General features: G+C 31.7%; 1 protein-coding gene and 1 long non-coding RNA gene across 7 annotated transcripts; both read left to right on the top strand.

Moving 5' to 3' along the window:
- The first annotated feature begins 6,375 nt into the window (after nt 1-6,375).
- Nucleotides 6,376-9,783, top strand: LOC127266053 (protein CELLULOSE SYNTHASE INTERACTIVE 1-like). 3 transcript variants are annotated; one of them, XR_007842068.1, is made up of 3 exons: nt 6,376-8,205; nt 8,329-8,393; nt 9,204-9,783. XR_007842068.1 is itself a non-coding variant. In XM_051296146.1 (2 exons), exon 1 carries the CDS (start codon nt 6,445-6,447, stop codon nt 8,176-8,178), a length of 1,734 nt encoding a protein of 577 aa, XP_051152103.1. In that variant the 5' UTR covers nt 6,377-6,444; the 3' UTR covers nt 8,179-8,205; nt 9,204-9,783. The 3 variants fall into 3 exon arrangements, 1 of the variants encoding a protein (XP_051152103.1); XR_007842069.1 differs by having other exon boundaries at nt 8,321-8,393; XM_051296146.1 differs by lacking the exon at nt 8,329-8,393 and having other exon boundaries at nt 6,377-8,205.
- Nucleotides 9,784-11,979: 2,196 nt separating this feature from the next.
- On the top strand, nt 11,980-15,302 carry LOC127266059 (uncharacterized). Of its 4 annotated transcripts, none has more exons than XR_007842071.1 (5): nt 11,980-12,128; nt 12,396-12,492; nt 13,356-13,408; nt 13,590-13,730; nt 14,981-15,302. It is a non-coding gene; the product is annotated as an uncharacterized LOC127266059 (long non-coding RNA). The 4 variants fall into 4 exon arrangements; XR_007842070.1 differs by having other exon boundaries at nt 15,029-15,298; XR_007842073.1 differs by lacking the exon at nt 14,981-15,302 and adding an exon at nt 14,601-14,959.
- The last annotated feature ends 11,388 nt before the right edge of the window (nt 15,303-26,690 follow it).

Here is a 26,690-nt window from a genome sequence, read left to right as displayed (position 1 = left end):
GCTCTGGAAGCTGGAAAGTACTTCTCCAAAACTTTCTTTTTCATGTCATTCCATGTGTCGAAGCTTCCAGGTGAGAGATAGTAGAGCCAATCCTTTGCAGCATCTTTGAGTGAGAATGGGAAGGCTCTGCGTTTGATCTGTTCGTTAGTAACACCTGGTGGTTTCATGCTGGAGCACACCACGTCGAACTCTTGCAAGTGTTTGTGATGTTCTTCGCCTGTAAGTCCATGAAAAGAAGGCAGTAAATGAATTAAGCCAAATTTCAATTCAAAAGCAATAGTCTTATTCAAAGTTGGAAAGTTAATGCATTAAGGCTGCTGCGTCAAGTTGGGAACAGCTAACTCCCTTAAAGTGTACCTCAGCCATGACAGTCTCTTGATCACTTTCAGAGTCGCTAGAGCTAGAGATTCTGAAATGGTTTAAAGATTCTGCCAGCTTTGCAACTTGAGCAGTTTTTTGTTGTTAGGCTTTCTTTCGCAGTTTTCGCTCAACCTTCTCGATCTCAAGATTAAATATCAATTCACCTGTACGAGAAGAACATGGCATAAACAGGAGGATATATGAAAATAAAACAAATAAATAACACAAAATAGTAAAACAAAGCGTCAATCCCTGGCAACGGCACCAAAAATTGACCTGTCGCGCGGTCAATCAAATATTTCACATATTCCATGATCATAATTTAATGTAATACATGGGAAGGAATGGTCTCCATAGGGATTGTGTGATTCACTCTTTCGTGTTCTAATGTAGTAAATAATTGGGGAGAATTTTCTTTTATTATCTAATGAAAATAAAACAAGAAAGCAATTAAATTAAGGGAGAACTAGCTATTAAGGGGATGTTTGGCTCAAGGGATGATGCAGTTATGACACTTGTATATTATCATTAATTCAATAAAGTTAGTTCTTATTAAAGTATCAATAAATTGGTTATAGTTATCAACAAGCTCTGACAACCAATTTTTTCTTACAGTGTAGGTAATTAAGGTACGACTGTTAACCTCCTAATTAAGCAAATAAACCTAGGTGTGCCCATAAGAAATATTGTCTAATCGTATTCTAATCTAAAAAAAACCCAATTTAAAGACAATTACTACCTAAGATGAGCAATTAGATTTGATTGTCTAACCCCCGGGAAGGAACTATTCAACCCGATTGTCACCAATTCAAGTGCGAATACAATTACGGATATCCTACCTGAATTAACTTTAGATTATCAGACTAATTCAAATATCGGTACCAAAATATTCAATCAATCTAACAATCACAAACGTTATTCTCAGAATTAGACAAATATTGATAATAAAAAAGAACTTTTATAAAGAAAATTAAGAATCTTCAAAACAAAAGAACCAAAACATTATCATTCCTCAAACCAAATAAGTATCTACTTCATAATCAAATAACAAAGAACAATAGAGAAAGATAAAGTCATAGTGGGAGGAGAAATCTTCTATGTCGATTTGCTCTTGTACGATCTATGAGTCTGTCAGTCTCCTGCTCTTGTGCGTATCTGCTCTGGTTGTTCTCTCCTCCCTTTCTGCATGTGATTCCTCCTTTTTATTTAATTTTTGCGCTAATTATTTTGTAGTTGGGATTTTGGGCCTTTAATTAAATTTCCATGTCATGAGGGTATAGTTAGTCATGGCCATGACTAACTAGGTGGTGCAAATCTGAATTTTTCTTTACTTTTTCTGCAAATTACACCAAATTTGATATTTTCCCTCTGCACACAACAAATAAAAAATACGCATATAAATTAGGTAGAACTCAATCAAAATCAATCAAATATCGCATATGATATGAACATAAAACACATGCGATTTCTAGTTATCAAAATGTTTGGTTTCCTGCTCCACCTCACAATCTATAATGCTTCCCGGATTGACTCCCGAAATGCATGACAGTACCACGGAATGTGTGAGAAGTTGTCTCTACCTCTACCATTAATTTCCTTTATCACATTCTCCTTGCCACGCCATGTTTTATGATATTTAACATCAATCCCATAATCTGCTTGGATATGCTCCCGGATGTCAGATGCCTTATACACGGGCATAGAGCGTATCTTATCTTTGTAGACTTCAGAAATCCAGTTCGCATCGGTTGTTGGATGATCTCTTGATTGCAATAAACTCATAGTACATATGTGATGTAAATTGCACTTACGATTTCCGAATGACGCATCATGAGCATGGAAGCATGCATAAATACGCCAACCACAACATTTGTCAATGCACACCGCAATAATTTTGGTCGAATCATTCTTTTGGTACTTGAAATGTTTCGGAGTGGCAATAGAATAATTCTTCAATAACTTTCTAAACTCCTGTGGTCCCTTAAATGTCTAACATTCCCCAACAATGCATCTCTGCATTGAAATTAGACTAGTATTTTCGTCGGGAATAAAGATGCCACATGTTCCATCTTCGTTCAATCCCGGACATTTGTTCTCGCCCCTGGATTACAAATACAATAATAGGAACGAAATTTATGTTAGATGCAAATAATTCCAATTCTATATGGTAATAAAATTTTTTCTTCATTAATATAAAAACATGGATATCCATCTTACTGAACCGAGTATGTACATGGTGTACACGGTTACCTATCATGCCATCCAGGGTACTTAAAAGAACAACTGCATCTATTCACCACAACAAGCTATATGATGCAGTAACTGCCACAGACTACGGAATTTCAATGCATCGATCATGGTACACCTAGCTAAACCGGATTGCTAGAGGATACTGGCAGTGGCGTATAAAGACGGAGTGAACATCCTTAAATACCTTCAAGATGTTACATCCCCACTACACATCTTTACAATATCTTCAGTGGTTTGTTCTGCACCGCGCTACTACAAAATCGCAGAGGCGAATACTTACTACCTACAGATAACATCACAATAAAATACCAAGTTGTTGTATTCCAATAAGAAAAAGGTCTTACATATTGAAATTCAATGATATATGCATCATACCAACTAAAAGTTTCTATATAAACAACATGTTTTTAGATGTGTTGAACATGAATACATAAGTGCTTACAAGCTGCATTCTTTCGTAAGGCGCAACTGTGATTGCATTCTACAAAAAAATTGATTAAAGATGAACAAAGATTACTTAATTATAAAAGATGAGTAACGTACCTGTGTCCAACCATGCTTCGGGGAGGCACGCTCTGGTGCTTGCTCCTATACCGTGAAATCCTATCCACAAATATTACCTTTAACAAGATATGCATTCTCCACATATTTGTGACATCATCGTCACACAATAACGTCACTTAACTTTTCTGAATAGATGCAATATATTGGAGTTTTACCGCCTCAATACTCACCTTATTCCATCTTTTCAATAGATTCCGATAAAAATCCTCCAGCATGGTGCCCTCTTCTAAACCAATTACATGATGCTCACCTTCGTACAAACAAATAATTAATAATTTCATACTACTTTGCTCCATGTCCATCAGAACCTAACAATCCAACGAATGTATAAACTATGTTAGGTCATATAGGCGATTCAACAATCATACATAAAATACACTAAAATCATATGTAAAATTCTAGTAATATAGTGGTCCTCAAATACCAATAAATCACCCAATTCACAAATATAACATTTACAACTTATTTCACAAAATAGCTACAGAAATATCTGCTATCAATGAAATTTATTATCAAAATCACCAAAAAAGTTACCCACTTCACAAAACTCATACTTCATGTATAAATTTCTACTAGTTCAACAAGCATCAACACTTTCCCCAAAACCATAAAATAACAATTTTCTTACTAATCCAAATGTTACTGAAATGTGCGACCTCGGACGATAGTCCTCGAAAATTCTCCCACACCGAAGTACGACATCGGACGACGGTCCGAGAAACTTCTCCGAACAAAGCGCGTGACCTCAGACGACGTCGAACCGGACGGACACAGAGAGGAGGGACAACGAACCGGTTGGAATATGAGATAAAGAACTTCGAACCAGCCGTGGGGAGAAAAGGAAAGAATTTTTCACACTACTAGAACCTGGGCGACCAGAGGGAAGGTTGATTCTGATTTGATTTGATGGTAGAAGATTCAACGGATTAGGAAGAATTTTTCGGCGCGAAAAAAAAAAAAAAAAAAAACCCTAACCGGAGGAGTGAGAAGAATCGAAGAAATGGGTGGAAGAAAAATGAAGAATGAAAAAGGGGGAATGCAGACAAAACTTTTATCAACGGAGACTGAATCACAATTGATAAACGGATAGAGTGATTTAACCCCTGTGCGTATATTATAAATCAAATAGTATTAATTAAATAAAAATCTTTCAATATAAAACTACATCTTTTATTTTTACTTTTTATATTTTTTTATCTATTTTTTCTTATATAATTCAATAAAATATATTAATTTCTTTTAAAGTATTCCATCAAATTATCATTTAGACATAAAATATAAATACAAATTAAAAACATGCAATTATGTGGACAATTTGGCATGTATTGTTAATTTAAATAAATTAGATAAAAAGAAAAAAGAGTAACTCAAAGTCAAATAGTAATTTAGTTATGTTTAGATGATCTGATAAGGAAATGTCAATTTATGTAAGGATTAACAATAATTTACCTTCTCAATTCTCTATAGTGCATTTATTTTAAGTATATTATTATTTAATTATTTAATTTATATATTTATTTTAATATATTAAAACTTGAAATTGATTAAATTCGTAATAAAAATACATTAATAAAAAAATAATTAACCAAGCCTAAATAGATTAAATTAATTAGTTTATCTAAAAACTATTTGCATGAATAAATATATTATTCTCTATTTAATCTAATAAAATATATAATATTAATTCATATCATAATTATATAATTTATTAAAATAATATTGTAAATTATAATTGTATCTTAAGAAGTAACACCCTATATCTATTATTTTATTATTATATTATGAAAGCATAAAAGAGGAAAAATAAATTTAATTTGGAAATACAGCTGGGGGATGACTTATACTCACGTGAAGTCTTAAAAAAAAATACATGGCTTGTCACAATCTGTGGGGAAATTTAAATTTTATTTTAGAAATAAATAATCAATTATAGCAATTATTTTTTATTTTTCTTTTTATCATAGCTATCATTTATTCCATCATAAAATTTTCAAATAACCAACAAAAATGAATTAATATATTGTATAAATCAATGAATAATTGAGTTAAAAAAATATGAAAAGAATAGTATAATTCAATTCAATTAAATTCATAATATTTTACGTATAGATTATTTATAATCTCTTTATTTTTATCTCTTAAATAAATAAATATTTTAAATTATATTTAATTTTTTATTTTTTTTATAAAATTAATTATTAATTATAAATAATAGATATATTATTATTTGTATGATATCTAATTCAGCACCAAATTGAATGCTTAAAAAAATAGTTACATTGATTTAGCATATTTAATTATATTATTAATATAATTAAGATAATTAAATTTTTATATGATCAGCATCTATGCTGAAATAAAAAGATCAGCATCTAATCCCTACTCAATAAAATTTTATTTTCTATAAAATTATATTGATAATAAGAAAAAAATTTAATAGTAAAATTTAGCATTTAAATATATATTAATTAGTATTTTAAATATTAATATCATTACCTACATAAAAAAATAATTAAATAATATCATATTCAATCCATGCAGACTAAATTGTTTATATAGCAAAAATTTTAAAAATATATAATTAATAAATAATTAAAATATATTTTAATAAAAATAATTATAAATTAGAATTAATTTAATCAAATAATTTAATTAAAATTATAAAATTATAAAATATGAATTTAAAATATATAAACATATTTTCTAAAAAAATAAATAATAAGCATTTTATGTAAAACTGATAAAGTAAGGGTGTGTTTGTTTGGGGGTTTGGATTTTGGATTGGGATTTGAATAGTAAAAATTTTGAATTTGAATAGTTGTATGATGTGATATAAATAGGTCTTGATGTGATGTTTTGAATGTAAAATTGATTTTTAGTATAATATAAAAAATAAAAAATAGATGTTTGATTTAATGTTTTTGGGAGAAAAAATTGGATAAATAGTGGAAATCCTCCAAAATCCTTCGAACAAACACACCCTAAGTATATTATCATTAAGTTACTGCATTTTATCACCTTAAATAAAATAAATTATGTCAATTAAAAAAGAGATTGACAAACAAATTATAAATCTTATAGGAGTATTAATTAATTATTTATTTATTTAATTAATTATATTGGGCCCACCATCTGGCTTTCCCAATTCCCATTACTCCTATTTAATTTATTATTTATTTATTTATTTCTCATGCATCTTATTCTTCTTTCTGACCCTTCTTCGGTAATAATACTTTCTTGACATTCGTAACCTTCACAAAAGCTTTACGAATGAATCCCGCCACCGTCCCGCCACCGCTGTCGCCGGCGGAGGCGCCGCAGCACTCTGCTTCAGGAAACCTTGAGAGTATCACGGAAATCATCAACCGACTACTTCCTTCGACTCTCTCCATCACCTGTTTTGCGTCCAGATGGCAAGTTCTTCGCGGTAAGCTAATTTCTCTGAAATCGGTGCTGAACGAAATCGTCGATTCGCCTCACTGGACGGAGAATCCTCTCCTTCCGCAGCTGCTGCCTTCCTTGCTGGCTACCGTACAGCGCACCGAAACGTTGTCTCAGTATTGCTCCGGCGGATCAGTTAGCCGCGGGAAGCTTTTGATGCAATCCGACCTTGATATGGCCGCTGGTTGGCTATCGAGGCAAATGAATGACCTCGAGCTGCTGCTTCGCTCCGGCGTTCTGCATCAGTCCACCGCCATTGTTTTGTCGCGCCCCAATCCGAGTTCTTCGAAGGAGGAACTTACTTTTTTCGTCAAGGACCTATTCACTAGGCTTCAGATCGGTGGACAGGATTTCAAGCGGAAGGCGTTGGATTCGCTGATTGAGCTCCTGACGGAGGATGATAAGTCCGCAGCTGTTGTAGCGAAGGAAGGGAATGTAAGTTTTCTGGTTTCCCTGCTCGATCTGAATTCTAATGATTCAATCCGAGAATTGGCGGTTCACGTTGTTTCCTTGCTCGTTTCCGCGGGAGATGTGCCCCGGAAATGCGTATTTGAGGAAGGCGCTTTGGGGCCTTTGCTGAAAATGATCGATTGCAGTTCGATGCCTATGAAGGAAAAGGCCGCCATGGCTGTGGAATACATTACTTCCGATCCAGATAACGCTTGGGCGATTTCCGCTTATGGTGGTGTCCCGATTCTTATGGAATTGTGTAAATCTGGCTCTATGCCATCACAATCACATGCCGTTGGGGCGATAAGAAACGTTTCAACAGTGGAAGATATTCGCATTTCGTTGGCTGAAGAAGGAATTGTTCCCGTTTTGATGCAGTTGCTTGATTCTGGGAACTCCTCTGCGCAAGCAAAAGCAGCCAACTGTATATCAATTCTTGCATCAACAGGTGAGCATTTTCGCAGCTTGTTGTTGCAGGAAAAGGCCCTGCCAAAGTTGTTACAATTATTTCATGAATGCTCGACGGCGGATACTTTAGAATCTGTATTGGGTGCAATTAGTTCAGTATCTGCCTCGGATGCCAGCTACCGATATTTATCTAGATCTAATTTATTCGTCTTACGAATTTCGGAGCTTGTAAAGCATGGAAACCTAGTTAGGCTGCAGCATATGGCTGCATCTTTGCTTGCTAAGTTACCAATTAGTGATGGTACTAAAATGGGCATTGCTGGATGCATGAGTTGCTTGATGAAGCTAATGGAGACAGTAAAGCCGGATGGGATTCAAGAGGTTGGGGCCAAGGCATTGATTTCATTACTGTCTGTTAAAGCTAACAGGAAAGAATTGGTGAGGGATGAGAAGAGTGTGATGAGGTTGGTGCAGATGCTGGATCCTAAAAACGACGCAGTATCAAAGAAGTTTCCCGTTGCTGTGGTGGCGGCTATAATGGGTGGAGGCAGCCAGAGTTGTAGGAAGAAGCTTGTGGAAGCAGGTGCTTACGGGCATTTGCAAAGATTGGTAGACATGGATGTGGCTGGAGCGAAAAAGGCTCTGCAGAGGCTCTCTGGGAATAGGCTTACGAGCATATTCTCAAGGTCTTGGAGGGATTATTAGTTAACCAACAAATTCCTGCCGTGCCAGGTAAATAAATAGTGTTTTTGGAGTTGGATATTGTCTGTGAATTGTTGATTTATTTATATATCATTGCCATTCGTTACACATTGCTCACAGTATAAAAATGATTATTATTTGCAAGCATTGCAGCTATTTACTTTCCTGAATTGTTAAATAGTTGACTAGCTGAGCTGAGCTGAGCCGAGCAGATTGAGGTGCGTGCTTATTTATGAAATGTGAATTAGGTGAAGTGATCCTTCAAAACCTCTAAGTTTTTGTGAGAAATTGATGTGAAAGAAAGAGTAGTAATTATTTAGACTATGAATAGCATTACATACGCACAGACACCTTCATGTGATTTATTTTCACATAAATTAGTTATCTTTTATATATATAGGCACACCAGGGAGGATAAAGCATTTCACACCCGTTGTTATGATATTTCAAACATAGTCTAGTTTTGGGGCTGGCTGTGCATTGTTTATGATATGATCCATGGTCGATGAAACTTCTAAGTTCATGGAAATGACAGCTGGTGTGTTACTCTAAAGGGTTATTATACTATGTACCACATATATATATATATATAGGTTGAGTTAGTTACGATATTGAAATGCAAATCATATTTCATTCATTTCATACCCGGAAAAGCAAGTGGTTGGTCTTAATTAACAATTAATTTATGTACACAGACAAAAGACAAGTTCACATGATATATATAAGATGGGGACTGGCTGATGTCCAATTTGTTGCAAGCAATATCTGTATTTTATCTGTATGTATGTATGCCATGTGATGTCTTGATTCAATCCAAAATCCTACTGTTCCGTTGGGATTAACTCTGGTCCATCTTTGGTATAAAATAATTGACATGTCTTTTGTGTTAGGTACGATATAATAATATTAATGTTTTTCGTTTCCTAACAGACTGGACCAGAAGCAATTCACATCACAACTTTCTCATCCCTGTGTTGCATTGATCAGAATATATCTTATAAGTTATGATCTTATGTTTTCCGATGCAGGAGACCGATCAAGAACATCCAACAGTCACCCTGCTGCACAGTGAAATGAAGACACAAAACAGGACAGCCGGTATAATACCTTAAACCTTAACATTCCATAGTATTATACTACTTTTTCTGTGCATTTTATGCGAAAAAAGAAAAATAAAAAAAATGGGTTTGTGATCAGACTTGAGAACAAAAGAAAAACCAAGAAGGGTAGGGGGGGTTGTGTCTAATTTATTAGACCATGACATGGATGCAATTTTAGTGAGTATCCCTGTTTCAGAATTCATATATATATATATATATATATAGAGAGAGAGAGAGAGAGATGGTCTCATATATAACAACAGTCTGATTATATATATATATACATATTCATGTATTGAGAGTGAAAGAGATTGTATGTCTTCTTGTTTGGTTGTTTGTCTATGTGATTCATTTTCTTTGTAATGCCTTTTGGTTTGTATAGAAAATCTGGGTTTGTTTCTACTGCTATGTTTATGACTATATATATACTACAAGTGTGTAAATGTTTGTATGTATTTTTATTCGATTAAACCGATGATGCTGTATGCCTAAAGTAATTTATAATTTAGCATGGTGCAAATTGCAAGCACATCGGTGGTGAATGATAGATAGATAGATATTGTATAATCAATTTATGTTAATATACTTAACAACTGACAATGGTCTGTACATATTATTATTCTTCAGCAAAAAAACAATGTGTCAATACAGCCAACCAGCTTTGACGCTGGGGGGTTACTATTTGAATTCATTATTGGGCAGTTTGTGTGGGTAAAAAAATAATATAAGAATTTTCTTGTTCATTTATTTTTATACTAAATTGATGTCATCTAACCTTTTCAATTTCTATAGTGTGGGTGGTTATGAAAAAAAAAATGAACAAATTAGTACTAAATTACTTACGACTATTTATAAATTAAAATAATAAGTATTAATTATAAAGAGTGGGGGATCTTAATTACTAGAAAAAAGATGACACTAATAAAAAAAATTAAAATTTGGAAAGGAAGGTGGATCGGTCCCTGAATACAGCTTACTCACTCTACAAAGATGACCATCCATCAATCAGTACACAATTTTAATTAATATGGTGTGTTAATTAAAATTATATGCTGTATATACATGTGTTGATTACAACTGTATATATATGTAAATAGGACCTTAATTTTTGTGACTTTAATTTTAATAAGAAATCTATGAACACTTTATTTAATTATAAGAATCTATAAAAGCAGAGGTACTGAAGAAGCCCACCCCACCCCCAACCAGCTGTAGGTATGTATATATGTATGTATGTATACATACATAGCTAGCTGTAAAGAGTGAAGCATATGGTTCCTGAGACATTCAGCTTTAATTGACTCTTTTTAATGAGTTGTTTTATTGGCAACCAATATTTATGGGAAATAAATAATTATTTTTAATGGTCATACATTTGTGGGTGTGGGAAATACATGTCATTTTGTATTATTATTTCTTTTCATATCTTACCTATATATATATATTTGGTATTGTGCTTTTTATCTCTTTATGGTTACATTGCCCAAAAGCACAAAAGAAGAAAAAGGAATATTCACATTTGGAATAAAAAACGAACAACTTTGTTCACATTAAAAAAAGAAATAAAAAAGTAGCAAGTAAGTATTTTATTTTTATATCACAATCCTTTTGCTGTATATTCTCCATGCAATATTGTCAAACATTGTGTTAAGAGTTTTAAATTTATATATAGCCCAAAAGTTGTTTTTTATTTACTTTGAATTATACTATTGTTCGTCAGCTCAACTGGAACTTTAGATAGCATTGAGTGGGGTGATAAGATGAGTTCGCGACAATATTGAGTACGGATGATAAGACGAGTTTGGAATAAATTTTGTAGGTCCTCATAAGTTGTCTATCATAAAATTTTGTTTAGAATTCGGCTATTTGATCGATCCACTTACTTCTATTATATCAATATTAATCACTATCCTTTAGATTTTAGAATTAGCTCCAATCGGGCTCAACTTTGCCGTTTTGCTTGGCAGAACCTCTCGGGTTTAAGACTAACTTGAAAAACTTATATTTTTTGTAAGATGAGTTAGGATGTTGAATCTTTAAAATTCAGCACTATATATCATTACAAAAAAAATGACTTTTTGTAGCAGGTAAACTGACCGTAACAATAAATTTGTTACAAAAAGATGTTTTTGTTACAAAATTTGTTAGTTCAAAAAGTTTTAATATTGGTCAACATTTTTTTTTTATTTGTTTCGATTAGTTATCTATAACAACTACATATGAGACAAAATTTCGTACTAACTATATTTGTTACGTAATTCAACCCGTAACAAAAAGAGTAATATTATAATTATTAAAAAGAAGAACATTTTATATTTAATTTTTATAAAATTCAAAATCTAAAAATTATTTGTTTCGGTAAACTATCCATAATATTTACATATAATACAAAATATGGTTGTATATTTATTTGTTACGCAATTCAAGTAGTAACAAAAATTAATATTATATTTATAATATTGCAATTAAAAAAAACTATACATATTTAAAATAATTCAAAAATAAAATAAAGTAAAATAAAAATTAAAAAGCATGTTAACGCTTCTACCGTAAATATCCACATACATAGGATAAATATGATAATTATAGATAAAAATATAAAAAAAAACCTAAATAATTTTTTTTAAAAAAAATGTAAAAGCCTTGTTACGCTTTCACAAATGAGGTATACATAGATACATATATGTTCACATCTACACTTAAAGAAAAAATTGATTTCGCGTAATTCATTTCCACTCTCGCGTACTCCTTCGTCGAACACTGCTCCGTCGTCGCCGCTTCGAGGTAACCCAATAGAGATCTTAACTATGGGGGAAGGGAAATAACAACTGGACTTATATTTTTAATCGCAAGGTATGTTAACAATTTGGAGTGGTTCTAGATTAATTTAGGGTTAGAGAAAATCGTTTTTTTTTTTTGTGTTAGAAGAGGCGTTTTCAATGGTGTTGATTTGTACGAGCTATAGATTTGGATTGGGTTTCTTCTCCATATTAAGCCACTCAAGCTTCAATTCCTATGTATGTGTTGAATTTTTGTTTTTGTTTAAAGTTTTAGATTTTGGTTTAGTTTTTCTTTTAAAAAATAAAAAATTGATTTTTTATCTCCATTTAACAATTTCAGAAGGGTTAATCTAGCTTAGAGGACATCATAGCACCATTCACGGTATGGTTTGTATGCCATTTCTCGGGCGCCTGGTGAACATTGTATCTGACACTAGGTATGGTTTTCATCATTTACGGGTTTATTTAAGTCCAATGAACACAGTGATTAGTTTTCCATTCCTTCAATTTGTATGAGAGCAGTGGTAATGAAACAATAAGATGGCCTTTTGACTTGAAGAATTTGAATGATGAACATTTGTTATTTAAAAATCATTTCAATTGCTACATGATTATCTTAAAACGGTAAATTGATATTTATTACATTTTCTGAACTCTAGTAGCATGGGAGGATATATATCCTCATAAGTAAAGGTTCAATAAACATAACTAATGAAGTTATATCATATGTGGAATGTAAGGTAATATTTCTATAACGTGATAATGGTGGAGTAGAAGTAAGCTACTTGAGTTACTGCATAGTAAAGCAGATCCACACATACAAATGATGTTCATTACTAATATTACTAACTTACTGTATTGTTTGGGTTTCTTATGTTGTTTTAGTAATTGTGTATAATGGCTTATATCTTAGATTATGAACATATTCTATTTTTCCCTGACCTTAGTAGCTGCTAGTTAGATTCTTGTAGAACAACTTAGTAGCTGCTAGTTTTCAAGAAAGTTTTGGTAGTGAATTTTTGTTATTCTTGTAGAACAACTTATTCTAGACTCGATTATTTGGTTAATAACATGTATGGCATGACCAGCATGTGGTTTATTCTTGTAGAACAACTTATTCTAATTCTTTATTTTTTGCTAGCAGATGGTTTATTCTACAATGTATTCTAGTTTACCTGTAATTTTTGTGATGTTTGTGAAATATGAATGAGTGCACCTAAAAAATTGAGAAATCAATCTCTCAATTCCTGGTGCTTGTGTACATATACGATTGATATATTAATGCATAGATTTTGTATAGAGGGGAGCATTTGTGGAGCTCTATAGAGAACTTGGATTGCTCAAAACCTATAGGTATTAAATATATACATACTTATTTATTATTTGATTTTTGCTTGCATAGGTATATTTGATTGTTCAAATGGAAAAAGGATGAACCAAGTTATTCAAATTGATTTAATATATATATATATGTAGTCCGATTTATATTAGAGGTAATGCATATGATTTATGTTTTCTAATTCTCCACTTGTAGCATCCAGAAGCGCACTGTCAGGCTGCGCCCCACCGTCCGGTTGAGAAATTCGGCTCTCTTACCACTTGTCAGTTTTCCTCCTAGGATCGACGATGATCAGTAACCTTTGATCCGAGCAGCAGCCTTTGTAATAAGCATCACGTAGGTTCTGCTCTACAAATTTTTATGCTTTATGTAAATGTTCAATCTTTTGTCTTCACCTTCGCTAATACTACTATTATGTAATTTTATTCATTTAAATCCTATCCAAATAATTCAAAAATAAGTTATAAATGCAACATAGTTAGTGTATTTTGGTTATGCATCACACAATCTATAGCATGTTAATTACTTTGGTGAGAAACCTTTGCTACTTTTCTTGCTTTAGTTTAATTATTAATGAAAACCATGAATGTTGGGAATAAGTAAATGAATGGTAGGAAGATACAATGAATATTCAAGGAAAAGTACATCCTTCATACACCACATCTGCTATCTTCATATCTTTAAGCTACACTGCCTAATGCCCGGTATATGTTTTTATGAATGCATTTTTTTTGGATGTTCATGGTTAATCATATTGTTTGGTTTGTATATGCAGCTCACTCAACATCGTTTACTACAGATATTGATTGCTAGCATGATTTGTTCCACCTTGTACCATTATCCTTTCTTATTATTTGTAACCTAGAATTAGTAATTTCATCATTGCATGAGAATCTTCCATCCTTTGTTATATACATGCAACATATGCAATAAGAAATTTTGAATCTTAGCCTCTAATCTTGCATGTATTTTTCTATTTTGTTGTTAGTTATTTATTGTAATTGCATAGCTTATACTATAATTTACCTTTTAATTAGGAGCTAAAAATCACCTAGCTTATCATTATATCATAATTGGTTATAATCAATCATTTATTCAATTGAAATAATAATGAATTTTCTATGACTGATGGTATCCTAAATATTTGAGAGTTAACTTTCCAACTTCCTAGTTGGATGACCTGTTATATCCATCCCAATATGATAGGGATAGAGATCGCTATGTACAAGGTGATTACCCATTCACATATGGCTATTGCAAGCACAACTCCCAGAAAATGGTGACCACAATTTCTCTTTTTAGCAGTTGTATGGGTTTGCTTGCATTCAACTATAATTTGTGTTGTAATAATTGCTTGACTGACGATCAAAATACTACTAGAAAGTTTGTGGCTTTGTTGGAATAGTTAGAATTAGTTCTGCAAACCTAATCCAGTGTGTTTTAGAACTACTTATTGTTTTAGTGTATAGCAAAGCGTGATCTGGATTGTTTATTGTTTTTATATATATATATATTTTTTTCATTCATCTATTGTGTTATATGGTTTTTCTTTCTTCTCGTCTTACTTTACGATGATTATACTCAAGATTACGACCAATGATTATACTCAAGATGACGACCAATACTCATTGCAGTTGGTTTGCCGCCCCTCATTGCTTCCTCAATGATTCTGCACTCGACGAGCTTGATAGTTCGTAGTTGTCTTTATTCACACGCCTTAAGATTGTATTCCAATTTGATACCAAAGTTATCTATAAGCTATTATTTATTGGATTTGGGGATGGTATGTTATGAGATTGTTAGTTGGTTGTTATGTTGTACGATATGGTGGTATTTTGGGATGCTTTAAAGCACTGTTGATGCCTAATATTCTATTTTGAGCATGACTATGAATGTCGTTGGATTGATGTCGTTTTGTAGGTATGGACAAGGATTCTGGATTAGTTATGATAAAATTATGCTTTCAAGTTATTTGTCACGCAATTGGGTCTGTAAAAAATACTACTTTAGACAATTGCATTTTATTTGTAGCTTCAAAACCCTTATTTGATACAAAGAGTATTTTTTTAGTTATGGACAATGATCGGTAAAAATGGTGTTTTACGGTCGCATGACTTTTGTACCAAATTTTTGTTATGGAAAAATTCGGTAACAAATAGTTCTCTGACAGAACTTTAGTTTTGTAACACAATTTTTGTTAGGGACAAAGTTTCGTCACAAAATATTTTATGACAACATGCCACTTTTGTACCGTGTTTTTTATTACGGACATATGTCGTAACAAATAGTTTTCTGACAAGATTTTAACTTTTGTGCCGTATTATTTGTTACAGATATATGTCGTTCTAAAAATATGATCGATTTTTTTGTTACGTACAAAAAACGTAACAAATACAATTAAAACGTGCTTATTTTGAGGGTTGACCGCCACTTATTTGTTACGAATTTGGTTGCGACAACGACTTTTTGTACCGCGACTTTTAGAAGTTGTCAAAATCCGTAACAAAGTCGACACAAAAGGCTACTTTGCACGAAAATTGAGTTTTCGTTACAAATTTTTAACCGCTACAAAAGGTCAGTTTTTTGGTAGTGATACTTATATTTCCAAACAAAACTTAGTTTAGTTTTACGAAATTATTTCAAATCGTTCACTTTCAAAATTGTGTTAAATTTCGTCATAGTTTCATAAACCTAGCGTTTAATCTCCTGACCGTCCTTATTTTACGATGTTTGACTTACATACACCCAAATTGTGAATGTGTTTCAAAATCTTTATTTCTATACCCCTACACGCACCCAAATTGTAAATGTGTTTCAGAATCTTTATTTCTAAATTCCTGAAATTATAAATATATATATTCCTCTTATATTTAAACTGAAGAAAATTATTGTTCTTCGAGGCTAAATATAAGAAGAATGAGTATATTTATAATTTCAAGGGTTTAGAAATAAAGATTTTGAAACTCATTCGCAGTTGGACGCGTGTAAGTCAAACACCATTAAATAAGGACAATCGATGAAGTTAGAAGCATAATTTATGAAACCGTAAGAAAATCTAACATAGTTTTGGAAATATGAGAAATTTGCACAATTTTGTTAAATCACATGTGATTTTTTTGTAAAATTTTTCCAAATAATTAATTACTACTACAACCATATCATCCATCAATCTCTAACTAAATCTATACAAGAAAGGAAAAAGAAATTAAGAAAGGTAAATAAAGGATAGTACAATGACTTGTCTTATCGGCTAAGGATTGGAAGAGAAAGAAGACATTAGTTAGGATGCTGACTTGGTCAAGTTAACACAATACTAATTTGATCAAGTTAATGTGATAATTTGATCAATTAAACACATCATTTTCAAGCAATCAATATTCAATTATAAGACTGACAATATAATGTTGTTTTAAATAAATGTTTGGGCTGTGAACTTTAAGTTTATATATTGTACTATATTGTATACATATACTCATTGTGTTGAAAATTAATAGTATATTGTGTTATATTATATATATATACATCGTATACTGTCATGTATTATCTACTTTATATGTTTGTGTTCACTTAATTAAATCAATATAATATTAATTTGACTCTATCAACAAAAAGACTAAAGTTGTGAAATAAAATAAGGCCATGCAAATGGAAAGTTTGGAAAAAGTAGGTTTTGATTGGTTTGGAGAATTTTTTGAAACTTTTTTTATTATTCATTTTCATTAAAATTTTTTAAAACATGAGTGAACAAAACTTGCATAATTAGATTCGTTCAAAACTAATGTTTGGTTGTAATTATGATATGAATTCTTTTGTTTGCTCATATTTGTGTCTACCCTAAACCCTTGCACCCTATTGTAGGTCTCATTACTTATTCCCTAACTTTTAGAATTGATTTTGGACAACTTATTAATTCCGTATAATCATTTTTATTTGATAAAAAATTGTTATATTTCTTGTGGAATTCGTATAAAATCGGTATCTCTTTTACGATGTAGGAAAGTGTTTGAAGTTTTAGAATTTTGAAGTTTATATAGTTTGTCTTAGAATTCAATTTCTATTTTTGTTAAAAAAATCTTAAAAGTGAGTCTATGTGATTGTTGTCTTTGTCATTATTAAATAATTGAACTGTTTCATGATTAGAGCTTTGGTTGAATCTCATATTTATTGTGCTCTAGATAATTTATAAATTAAAATGTGCTGATATTGCAATTTAGAGAATAAGTACACTTCAAGGAAATAATTGAAGTGGTTAATTAAAAATTGCAAAGTATGAATATTTTTTTACGAGAATTCAAACCTAAAGAAATCAAATGAGAAAATAAGAAGAATCATCTATAAGATGTAAAGAACCATGAATAAAGGTTACCAGAATAAACACTAAAATAAAAGGTTTTTTAAGAAAAAAGACTTCAAGGGTGTTTAGAAAATATTTTTTCTAAAAGTTTTTTAAATATTTGACCGATCAAAAAATTAATTTAAATTGTGCTAAATGAGTTATTTTGGGTGCAAAAAGAAAAATGGATCTTTTACCTGATCTCTTGTAAATCTCCACTTTTCATGTCTTTGTTTAAATAGACAATTTTGGAGTTTTGAAAGATTTTTTATTTAAATTTATTATTATTTTGAAAATATGTTGAAATATGTTTAGAGAGAAATTTTGGATGATTTTTGAATTTTAATGACTAATTTATAATTGATGTTGATAGGTTATATAAAAATTAAATATTGATTTAATATTTTAGATAAAAATTAAATTAAATTATATAAATATGGTAATAAAATTTTAATAAATATAAATATTATTTTATAGAAAATAAAATTTTACATAATAAAAAAAATTATAAAAATAAAATATTAATTTAACTTTAATACAAATTCATACAAAAATAGGTGTGCTTGTTTTATAAGATTGTTGGAAAAAATTTTTTTTATGTGAATTATAAAAAATTGTATAGAAAGTATAAAAATAGTAAATGTATGTAATGTATAAATATTTTTGAAAAAATTGTGTGTAAAAAAAATTAAAAAGAACAAAGCAAAATAAAAATATAATTATATTATATATATTATTATAACTTGATATGATTTTTGGATGGAAGTACATGGTTGATCACATGATCGACAGCAAATGAGAAAATATTTTAGTAGAATGACGGATGTTGAATAAAAATTCAAAGTAGATAGTGTCGACAAATGAAAAATTAGTTATGTAAACACAGTAATAATTTTTATTTTCTTTGAACGCAAATAACTTTTATAATTTTAAAAAATAAATTTTAAATTATCACAACTACATGCTTGTTTGATCATATAATAATGAGATTATTTGATAGAATACTTACACCTATTTGTTATATCAAATTTAGTAGAATGTGTCACTACTAAAAAAAGGTTTATTTATAACAGATATTTTATCCGTAACAATAGGTCCGGAACAATTGGTAGTTCTCGTAACGAAATTTGTCAGTAACAAATAAAATTTTACTAGGGTTAATATTATGTTTTTTTTTTGTTTCGATGATTTTTCCGTAATAAATACAAATATTATGATATATTGTCATAAGTATATTTGTTAAGCTTGTCTTGTCGGTAACAAAAAAAAAAAATAATTATTTTAAATTACTTTTTTTATAATACAAATATTTGTAAAAAGAAAAGTTAAATAAAATTTAAAAGGATAAATCACATTTTATCCAGGCACGAATTCTCCCAAGCCATAAACATCATTTCACCATCGCAGTACTTATCAAAATTTCGGAATCGATTTCACCCTTCTTCCCGATCTTCTTTCCTTCAGCCGCGCACCATCCCAAATCATTGCCGGTGAGAAGTGTGTTTGTCAGTTCGGCGGTCCGAAGAAATAGGGAGAATCGAGGCGCAGAAACTAGAATCACAAAGTATGCAAACAAATTTGGAGGCCTTACCATCAATTTAGGGTTTGGACGAAATGAAATTTTTTAGAGTTATAGGAAGCGTTTTCATTGTTTTGATTTGTAGGAGCTACGGATTTGTTGATGGCCTTCTTCTCCTCCACGGTTCCACCCCGATTTGATTCAAAGTTTAGTTATGTTACTTGGTTTTCAAGTTAGAAGAATAGAATTTTTGTATACTCTATTGCGTAATTAGAGACGTGGAACTTGGACCGTGTTTGTAGTGTAGATTTCATCGTTCCTATTGAGATACTAAACGCGATTTCATTAATTAGGGGAAAAATGTGGCTTTTAGTTTGTTTTCTTATGATTCTCAAGTTTAGATAAAAGATGGCTTTGAAGAAACATATCTGAATTTTTGTTTCAAATTGTATCTGCACCAACTTATCCTAATGGGAATCTTAGGGACTATTAGTGCTGAGCGTAAGAACCAAATGTATACAGTTTCAATTTCCTCTTCTTACTTATATGGCTCTAATATACAATCAATATAACTTTTGCTTGTTTAGATGCATTTTGAGAAATTTGAGTGTGCAAGTAGTGTGTCATGACTCCTATTGCTTTTTTGTATGGTAAATATATTTGATTTGATATAAGATATAACACGAAAAATCTATTTGATTGGCTGCAACTCATAAAATCTCATAAAACCAAGATAATTTTGCTTGTTTTCCCTTGCTTGCTATTTATGTTAACATGTTTATTGATTCCTAACAAATAAATTGTATTAGATCAATTTAGTTTCATAGTGTATATATTCAACTTCTTTTCTCTATTTTAAGGGTGCTTACATTATTGAGTGTTAGTATAATGTGTACAATCTTTAGTTTTAATGTTTGTAACCTAGTGACAGAGCACCTAATTAGCCTCTATGCGCCTTCAATTATTAGATTTGTTGTTTCGCTTAGTTGGTTAATTTCATTTCTAGTATGCTTACCTTTAGTTTTGGTAAGTAAGCCAATTGTTGTTTATTTAATCAGCTTAAGATAGCTCACTTTATCTTTAGGTTAGCCATGCTAGTTGTTTGTAATCAAATTTGTGTAATCACCGGCTCTTGCCACTGTGACTTAGTTGCTGGATACTTTGTTTAGCTATAATATGTATGTTTGCATTACTTTGCATACAAATTGCTTCCTTTATATTTTTAGAAAAATATAACTGAAATGGATCAAAACAAGGACTTGCGAACCCAATTGATATGTTTGAAATTGCCTTCATTATTTTTTAAATATTTGATTACTGAAGTGTGGCTGGTTGTTCTTATTCTAATAGTTGGGTTTGCAGTTTTTTATATTATTATTAGCCGAAATTTATAGTCGAAAACACATTAATATCAGAAACTGTCACAATGATGGGATTCCTCAATTATGAGTTTGAGTTTACCAATATTCAAGATGGTTGCCAGTAACAATTCTTTTATGCCTACTTTTCTGAGCATGCACCTTCCTTTTCTCATGAAGATTCCCACTAAAAATTTCTTTACTGGTTTCGATGTGCAGGATCTTCAATCATAATTAATAGTTTTCTCCTTCTCTAGGATACACTGCTAGTTACTAAAGTTATTCTAGCATAAATGATTTACCAAGGTATTAGAATTTTGTGTTCAATAGAAGTCATCAGTACCTTTGTTTTTTATGGTTTCTTTTCCTGTAGGAGTTGGTGAACTAAATGTTCTACGGAGCAAGTTGTGCCAAGAAATTGACTAGGCTTTCTGCCTCATTCCTCATTACAGATACTTGACTCTTCAATTTATATTTTTATTTTCTGGAAAAGAGAATCAAACCAGAAGGCAAAAATTCTGCGGGTAATGTGGTCATATGTTGCAACAACTATATGACAGCTATATTCAAATAAAAATTGCGCATGATTACGAAATTTTGTTGCAAACAATGACAGATGTTGGTATAGATTAATATTATCATTACAATCTGAAATGTTTATGCTTTTGTGCTGCTCGAATTGATTTATTTGGTGAACAGATTATCATATGTTGATTCAGCTGGCCAATTTTCATCCATCCAACTTAGGATGTGAAACCTTCACAAAGAAGAAACATCTTAGACTTCCTTATCCACGCAGCTTGACCTATATTTTCAAACAATCACCATTAGCTAGATAGTGAATCCTATCTAATATCTTTAAATTCAGGTGACATTTATAGTTGTTGTGCAGTGATGACTCCAAATATGACCATATTTTTAGTTTGACAAAACTGTGTATGTAATACCCCGTAAAATAATCGCCGGAAGTTTGCCGGAGTCGGAAAAATTTTATTTTGGGCATAATTTATTTTGGTCTTTTAGTGTAATAAATTAAAGAGTTGGGTTTAAAGTAGAAGTTAAAAAATTGAGTTTGGGCCAAAATAGGATAAAATAATTAATAAAGGGCTAAATATTTTATGTTTAATAAAAGAATAAAATTAAATTAAATTAAAAAAAAAAAAAGGAGCAGCAGCAGCAGCCATCACGCGGCCGCCAACCCTTCTTCTTCTTGGAGTTCTTCTTCTCCAAATTCTAATCCCTAGACCCCTTATATTAATATTTTTCAAAATTATTATCAAATGGGTTTGCCCAAAAGCGTTAAATTTTGCCAATTTCTTCTAGAAAGTTGATTATAATGTCATCTAAGACTTATGTGAAGATTATTATTGAATTTTAAATTGAAAATCGTAGAATTTATAGGATGAGTTTGAAACCCTAGTTTTGCCCTAACTTAGTTATGGTTTTTGGGAAAATATTTACGAGTATATTTAAATATTATGATTTTTGGAGTTAGACCATGTCTATTGTGATTGAAATATTTTTCGAATGTTTATTTGGCGAAATAAAGTGAGATTATAACGAACTTATTGGGTATAATATCCTACTTTTGGATGATTAAATGTTGACAATCGGAATATCTTGAGTTTGAAACACTCTTTTTGAAATTTGCTTAAGAGCATGTTGAGTATTTGGTCAAATTGATAATTGAAACTACCCGTCGAGTCCGATCAACTCATCGATTGTTTGGATGATAAGGCATAGCCTTCCACCTCTGTGCCTTGCAAACACGTGAGGATATACCGGTATTTTAGGATAACTAGCTAACCTTGAACTAGATCCCGAATGGGCTAGGTCGAGGGATCGAGATGGCAGGTTCCCTTTTTGGGTGATTTCGAGGTGCCCGTCATTCACAATGAAAAGGTCTTTAGACCGTTATCCGTGATAGAGGGTTGGATTGCGTACAATCCCCTCTTGGTATGTTATATTGGAGACTAGAGGGTTGTGGGCTGCATGACGCCCATCGCAAACTAATAATAAATTGATTTACGTGTACTTTGGGCTTCGAACCCTTATGTACACATTGTGGAGTTTCATTTGAGGGTTGTGACCCTATGTTTGTTATGTGAAATTATGTGACGTGTCATACGAAGTAATAAGGTTGGAAAACCGGGTTGAGCCGGCCCTGATTAAGGCCTAGTGGAGTTTTATTCGTGATGTGTTCATCAGTATTATTTGAGAATGAAAAGGAGACATAAGGGAGGCGCTAAAAGACTCATGTGTGTGAGTTCCCCTTATGTGATACGTGTCATTTTATTCAATTACTTTTTCAAATGATTTTGTGGCATTATACCGTATTAATTTATCTTCGATTAATTGCGCTTACTCAACCGTTGTGTTGACCCTCTTCTTACAATCTTTTTGTAGGTGATCATGCTTCCATTATACGTAAGTGATGCATTCACGTCATATGATCCATCGGGGGAATTAGAACTACTTTACCTTCTAAGATGCTTTTGAAATTCATTAATCATGTTTAAGGACTAATGTCTTTTGAATTATTTCCAATTTATGCTTTTGAATTGAACTTTATTTACTCAATTGATGAGCCGGTGCGCTTTAATTCTAAGCTCCTATTAGTTGTTGGTATTTATTATTTTATCTTTAGCGCCACAACGTAGGGCTCGTTGGTTGACGAACGAGCCTTCCGGTGTGGCGTGGCGGTGACGCTCTGGTTTGAGCCGGCCGGGGTGTTACAGTGTATCACTTGAATTTCTGTATAAAAACCATCACAATAACTTGTTAATGGCATACATTATTGATCTATATCGCTTAAAATGATCTAGAGTTCGTTTTTGAGATTATTAATGATTTTTTGCCTTTTTTAAGCTAGTGCCAGAAAAGCTAAGGCAGACTCCACAAGCGGTAGCCTTCTAGCGCCCGCAAGCGACCACTGCCCAGACGCCCACCGCTGCAGACTGACAGCAAATATTGACTAAGTGTTCTACCTGCAGCGGTACAACTATTCCTTTTCCAGCAAGCCCAAGCAAGCCTAGCTGCGCTAATGCCCTCCAGCACTCTGGCAAACGAGAAAAATCTGAGCCCTTACTGTCTTATGCAAGCGAAACGGCACCCTAGAGTTATGGCCATCAACCGCTCCAACAGAATAACTGCCATCAACCGCCTAACTGCCTAGCGGTTGGAACTGCTTGCAACCATTATTGTCCACCTACTATAAATAGGGCCATATATCTCTATGTAGATATACTTCGATTTTGGAGTATTTTAGCAATTAATTTCTGTGCAATCTAGCTGTCTTCCTGTCCTTCGAGAGCTCCAACCCTGTATGGGAGTTCTCCACAGGAATTCCCTTCTCCCTTGGCCAAGACTTTGCCACTTACTTATAATAGTTTACTGCTTTCAATTATAGCTTTGTAGTCTTAGCAATTCCAGCTTTTCTAGTAAATAATGCAATATCATTCAGTTCTTCATCTACGCTTCTTTCACATTTTTTTCACACTTATATAAACTTTGAATATAAATAATTTCATTTCACTGGTTTAGAGCACGAGAAGAATTGATTATCCAAGCTTTGTCTTTTGCCAAAAGCGTTTTCAAGGTAGTACAATGTAGTTAAGTACGCGGGAGCCCTGTCAACCTACTTAACTGTTGTTTTGAATTCAATTTTGATTAAAAAAAAAGAACAGAATGGTAAAGCCACTAATGAGGCAAATATTGGGGTAATTCACCGGACACAGACGGTGGTCTATTAGGTCACAAAAATTCCTAGTGACAGTTGAGTTTCTTTTTTATAATATTCCGATTATGAGTGTCATTGAAGTCTTGTTGTAAATCCCTTAAAGATCAAATTCTAGTGTTAAGAATTATTTACAATTCAGTTTATATATTTACATTATCTCCTTCCACCGCTTTTGTGTTATACATATATCTCCATTAACACACTTACACCGCTCGCTCATTACATTCAGGAAAACTTAGCTATTAAGTAACGCAGAAGTCAGACACAACACCTCTCTCACCTCCACCGCTTACTTATATACATATATACACATTGTGCCATCTGTTCACGTCTCGTTCACTCGGTAATCGCCATCCACTCATGTCTCATTCACTTGATAATCGCATCCGCTCATGTCCCGCTCACTCAGTTACCACTGGCACTTTACCGCTCGCCGCCACTCCGCTTACCTCCGCTCACTTTTACCGCTTTCTCTAGACTAGAAATCTGGATCCGTTGCAGAGCAAGTCCTTTACTGCATTTTTCGCTGCTTTCTCAAGATCTACACCTGATTTGAAATTCATGATTTAAAATCCCTGTGTTCGACCTGGAAACTCACCAGTAAAAAGAGTATAAATAATTGTGATAACTATTCAAGATCTACAACCACAATTTTTACTATATCTGACCGCTTTCTATAAACATTCACTCATAGATTTTCGAATAAAAACTCCATATGAAAATGTACAAATTACGTTTCAACAAATTTTAGTTATCATGCAGATATTCTCCAAAGTTGGATACCCTTATGCTTGCTAGTTTGGTTTAGTTAGGTTGTATGCTTAGCAGGATTACTCGAACCCTGATGTGTGTTCTCAGTATAGTTTTTGATGTCACAATCTTGGATATCTGGCTATGGCCACTTAAGTTTTTGTTTTATAAGACATTGTTCTCAATCATACTAACCCACTATACATTGGTGGATTGAGTTGCGTGCAATGGATATCTTTTCATGCTTGAGTCCTACAAGATTATTGATTGATTGGACAATGATTATTGAAAAAGTCGTGGATGAGTAGCTCTTTATCCCTACATTATAACTTTTATGTCTAAAACTAACTCTACTATTGTTTGTATATTTGAAGAAAATTATATGTCAAGAATGGAAGAGGCCTAATTATGATATTGCAACAATCCCGAGAAATTGTACCGCTACAACTTTCTTCCTTGGCTCGATCTGGTTTTAGTTTTGGGGTAAGAATTCACTACAAAAAAAAATTGAAAATTGCAATGGAATATTGTTACGGAATACAATCTATTGCAAAATTGCAACGGAACTTGCTAGCAACAAAGAAATAGTCTCAATTGCTATATGTTGTGAGAGAATATTGCAATAGAATAAATTTGTCACAAATATTTTGAAATTACACAAGGAATATAATATTCCGTTGGAAAATTGCGACGGAAATAGCAACATATTAAATTTGTTGCAAAATTATGATGGAAATAGCAATAGATTAAACCTGTTGCAGATTTTCTAAAAATTATGCAACAAATATAATATTCCGTTGCAAAATTGCGACAGAAATAACAACAAATTAAAAAATGTTGCAGAGTTCAAATAAAAAAAAAATTAACTTTTTAAATTTATAAATAATTTAATAATTATTATTTTTAAATTTTTAATTTAATTTTTCAAATTATTATTTTTAAAATTTTTAATAATTAATTTTATTTATTTATTAAATATTTTTAATTTTTAATTTTTAATTTTTTTTTTTTTATATATTTTTATTAATTTTGATTTTTTACCAAATCTGCCATAATTCTCACTCGCGATACTCACTCGACGCTACTCACTCGCAAACAAGCTTAGACTTGCCCAAACGGTTCAAACCGTCGATTACGATTACAAACCGCCGGTTACAGTTTGTCAAAATATCAAACCGAAACCCAACCTTCTGAATGACGGTTTCGGTTACGGTTTGACAGTTTCGATTACGGTTTATAAACCGCCGATTTCGGTTTAAAAGCCGCCGATTACGATTTGAACCGTCGGTTTATATATACTCATTTTTAATAATTTTCTTTTTTATTTTCTATTTTTCTAAAAATTTGAATTTTATTTAAAAATAATTAAATTTCATTTTAATTTTATTTAGATATATTTATTATTTATTTATTATATAAAAATTATATATATAAATAATTAATTAAATTGTTACAATATAAAAATAATTAAAATAATAAATAATTAAATTATAAAAATATTGTAATAAATAATAAAATAATTTAAATTATATAATAAAAAATTATAAAATATAAAATATAAATAAAAAAATACTAATAGTATTATTATTTTTTAATA

This window comes from Andrographis paniculata, unplaced genomic scaffold (assembly GCF_009805555.1).
Source record: "Andrographis paniculata isolate CXL003 unplaced genomic scaffold, ASM980555v1 Contig74END, whole genome shotgun sequence".
NCBI classification, from domain to species: domain Eukaryota; kingdom Viridiplantae; phylum Streptophyta; class Magnoliopsida; order Lamiales; family Acanthaceae; genus Andrographis; species Andrographis paniculata.
Note: the sequence above shows the minus strand (reverse complement) of the source record. Positions and strands in the feature narration are given on the sequence as shown.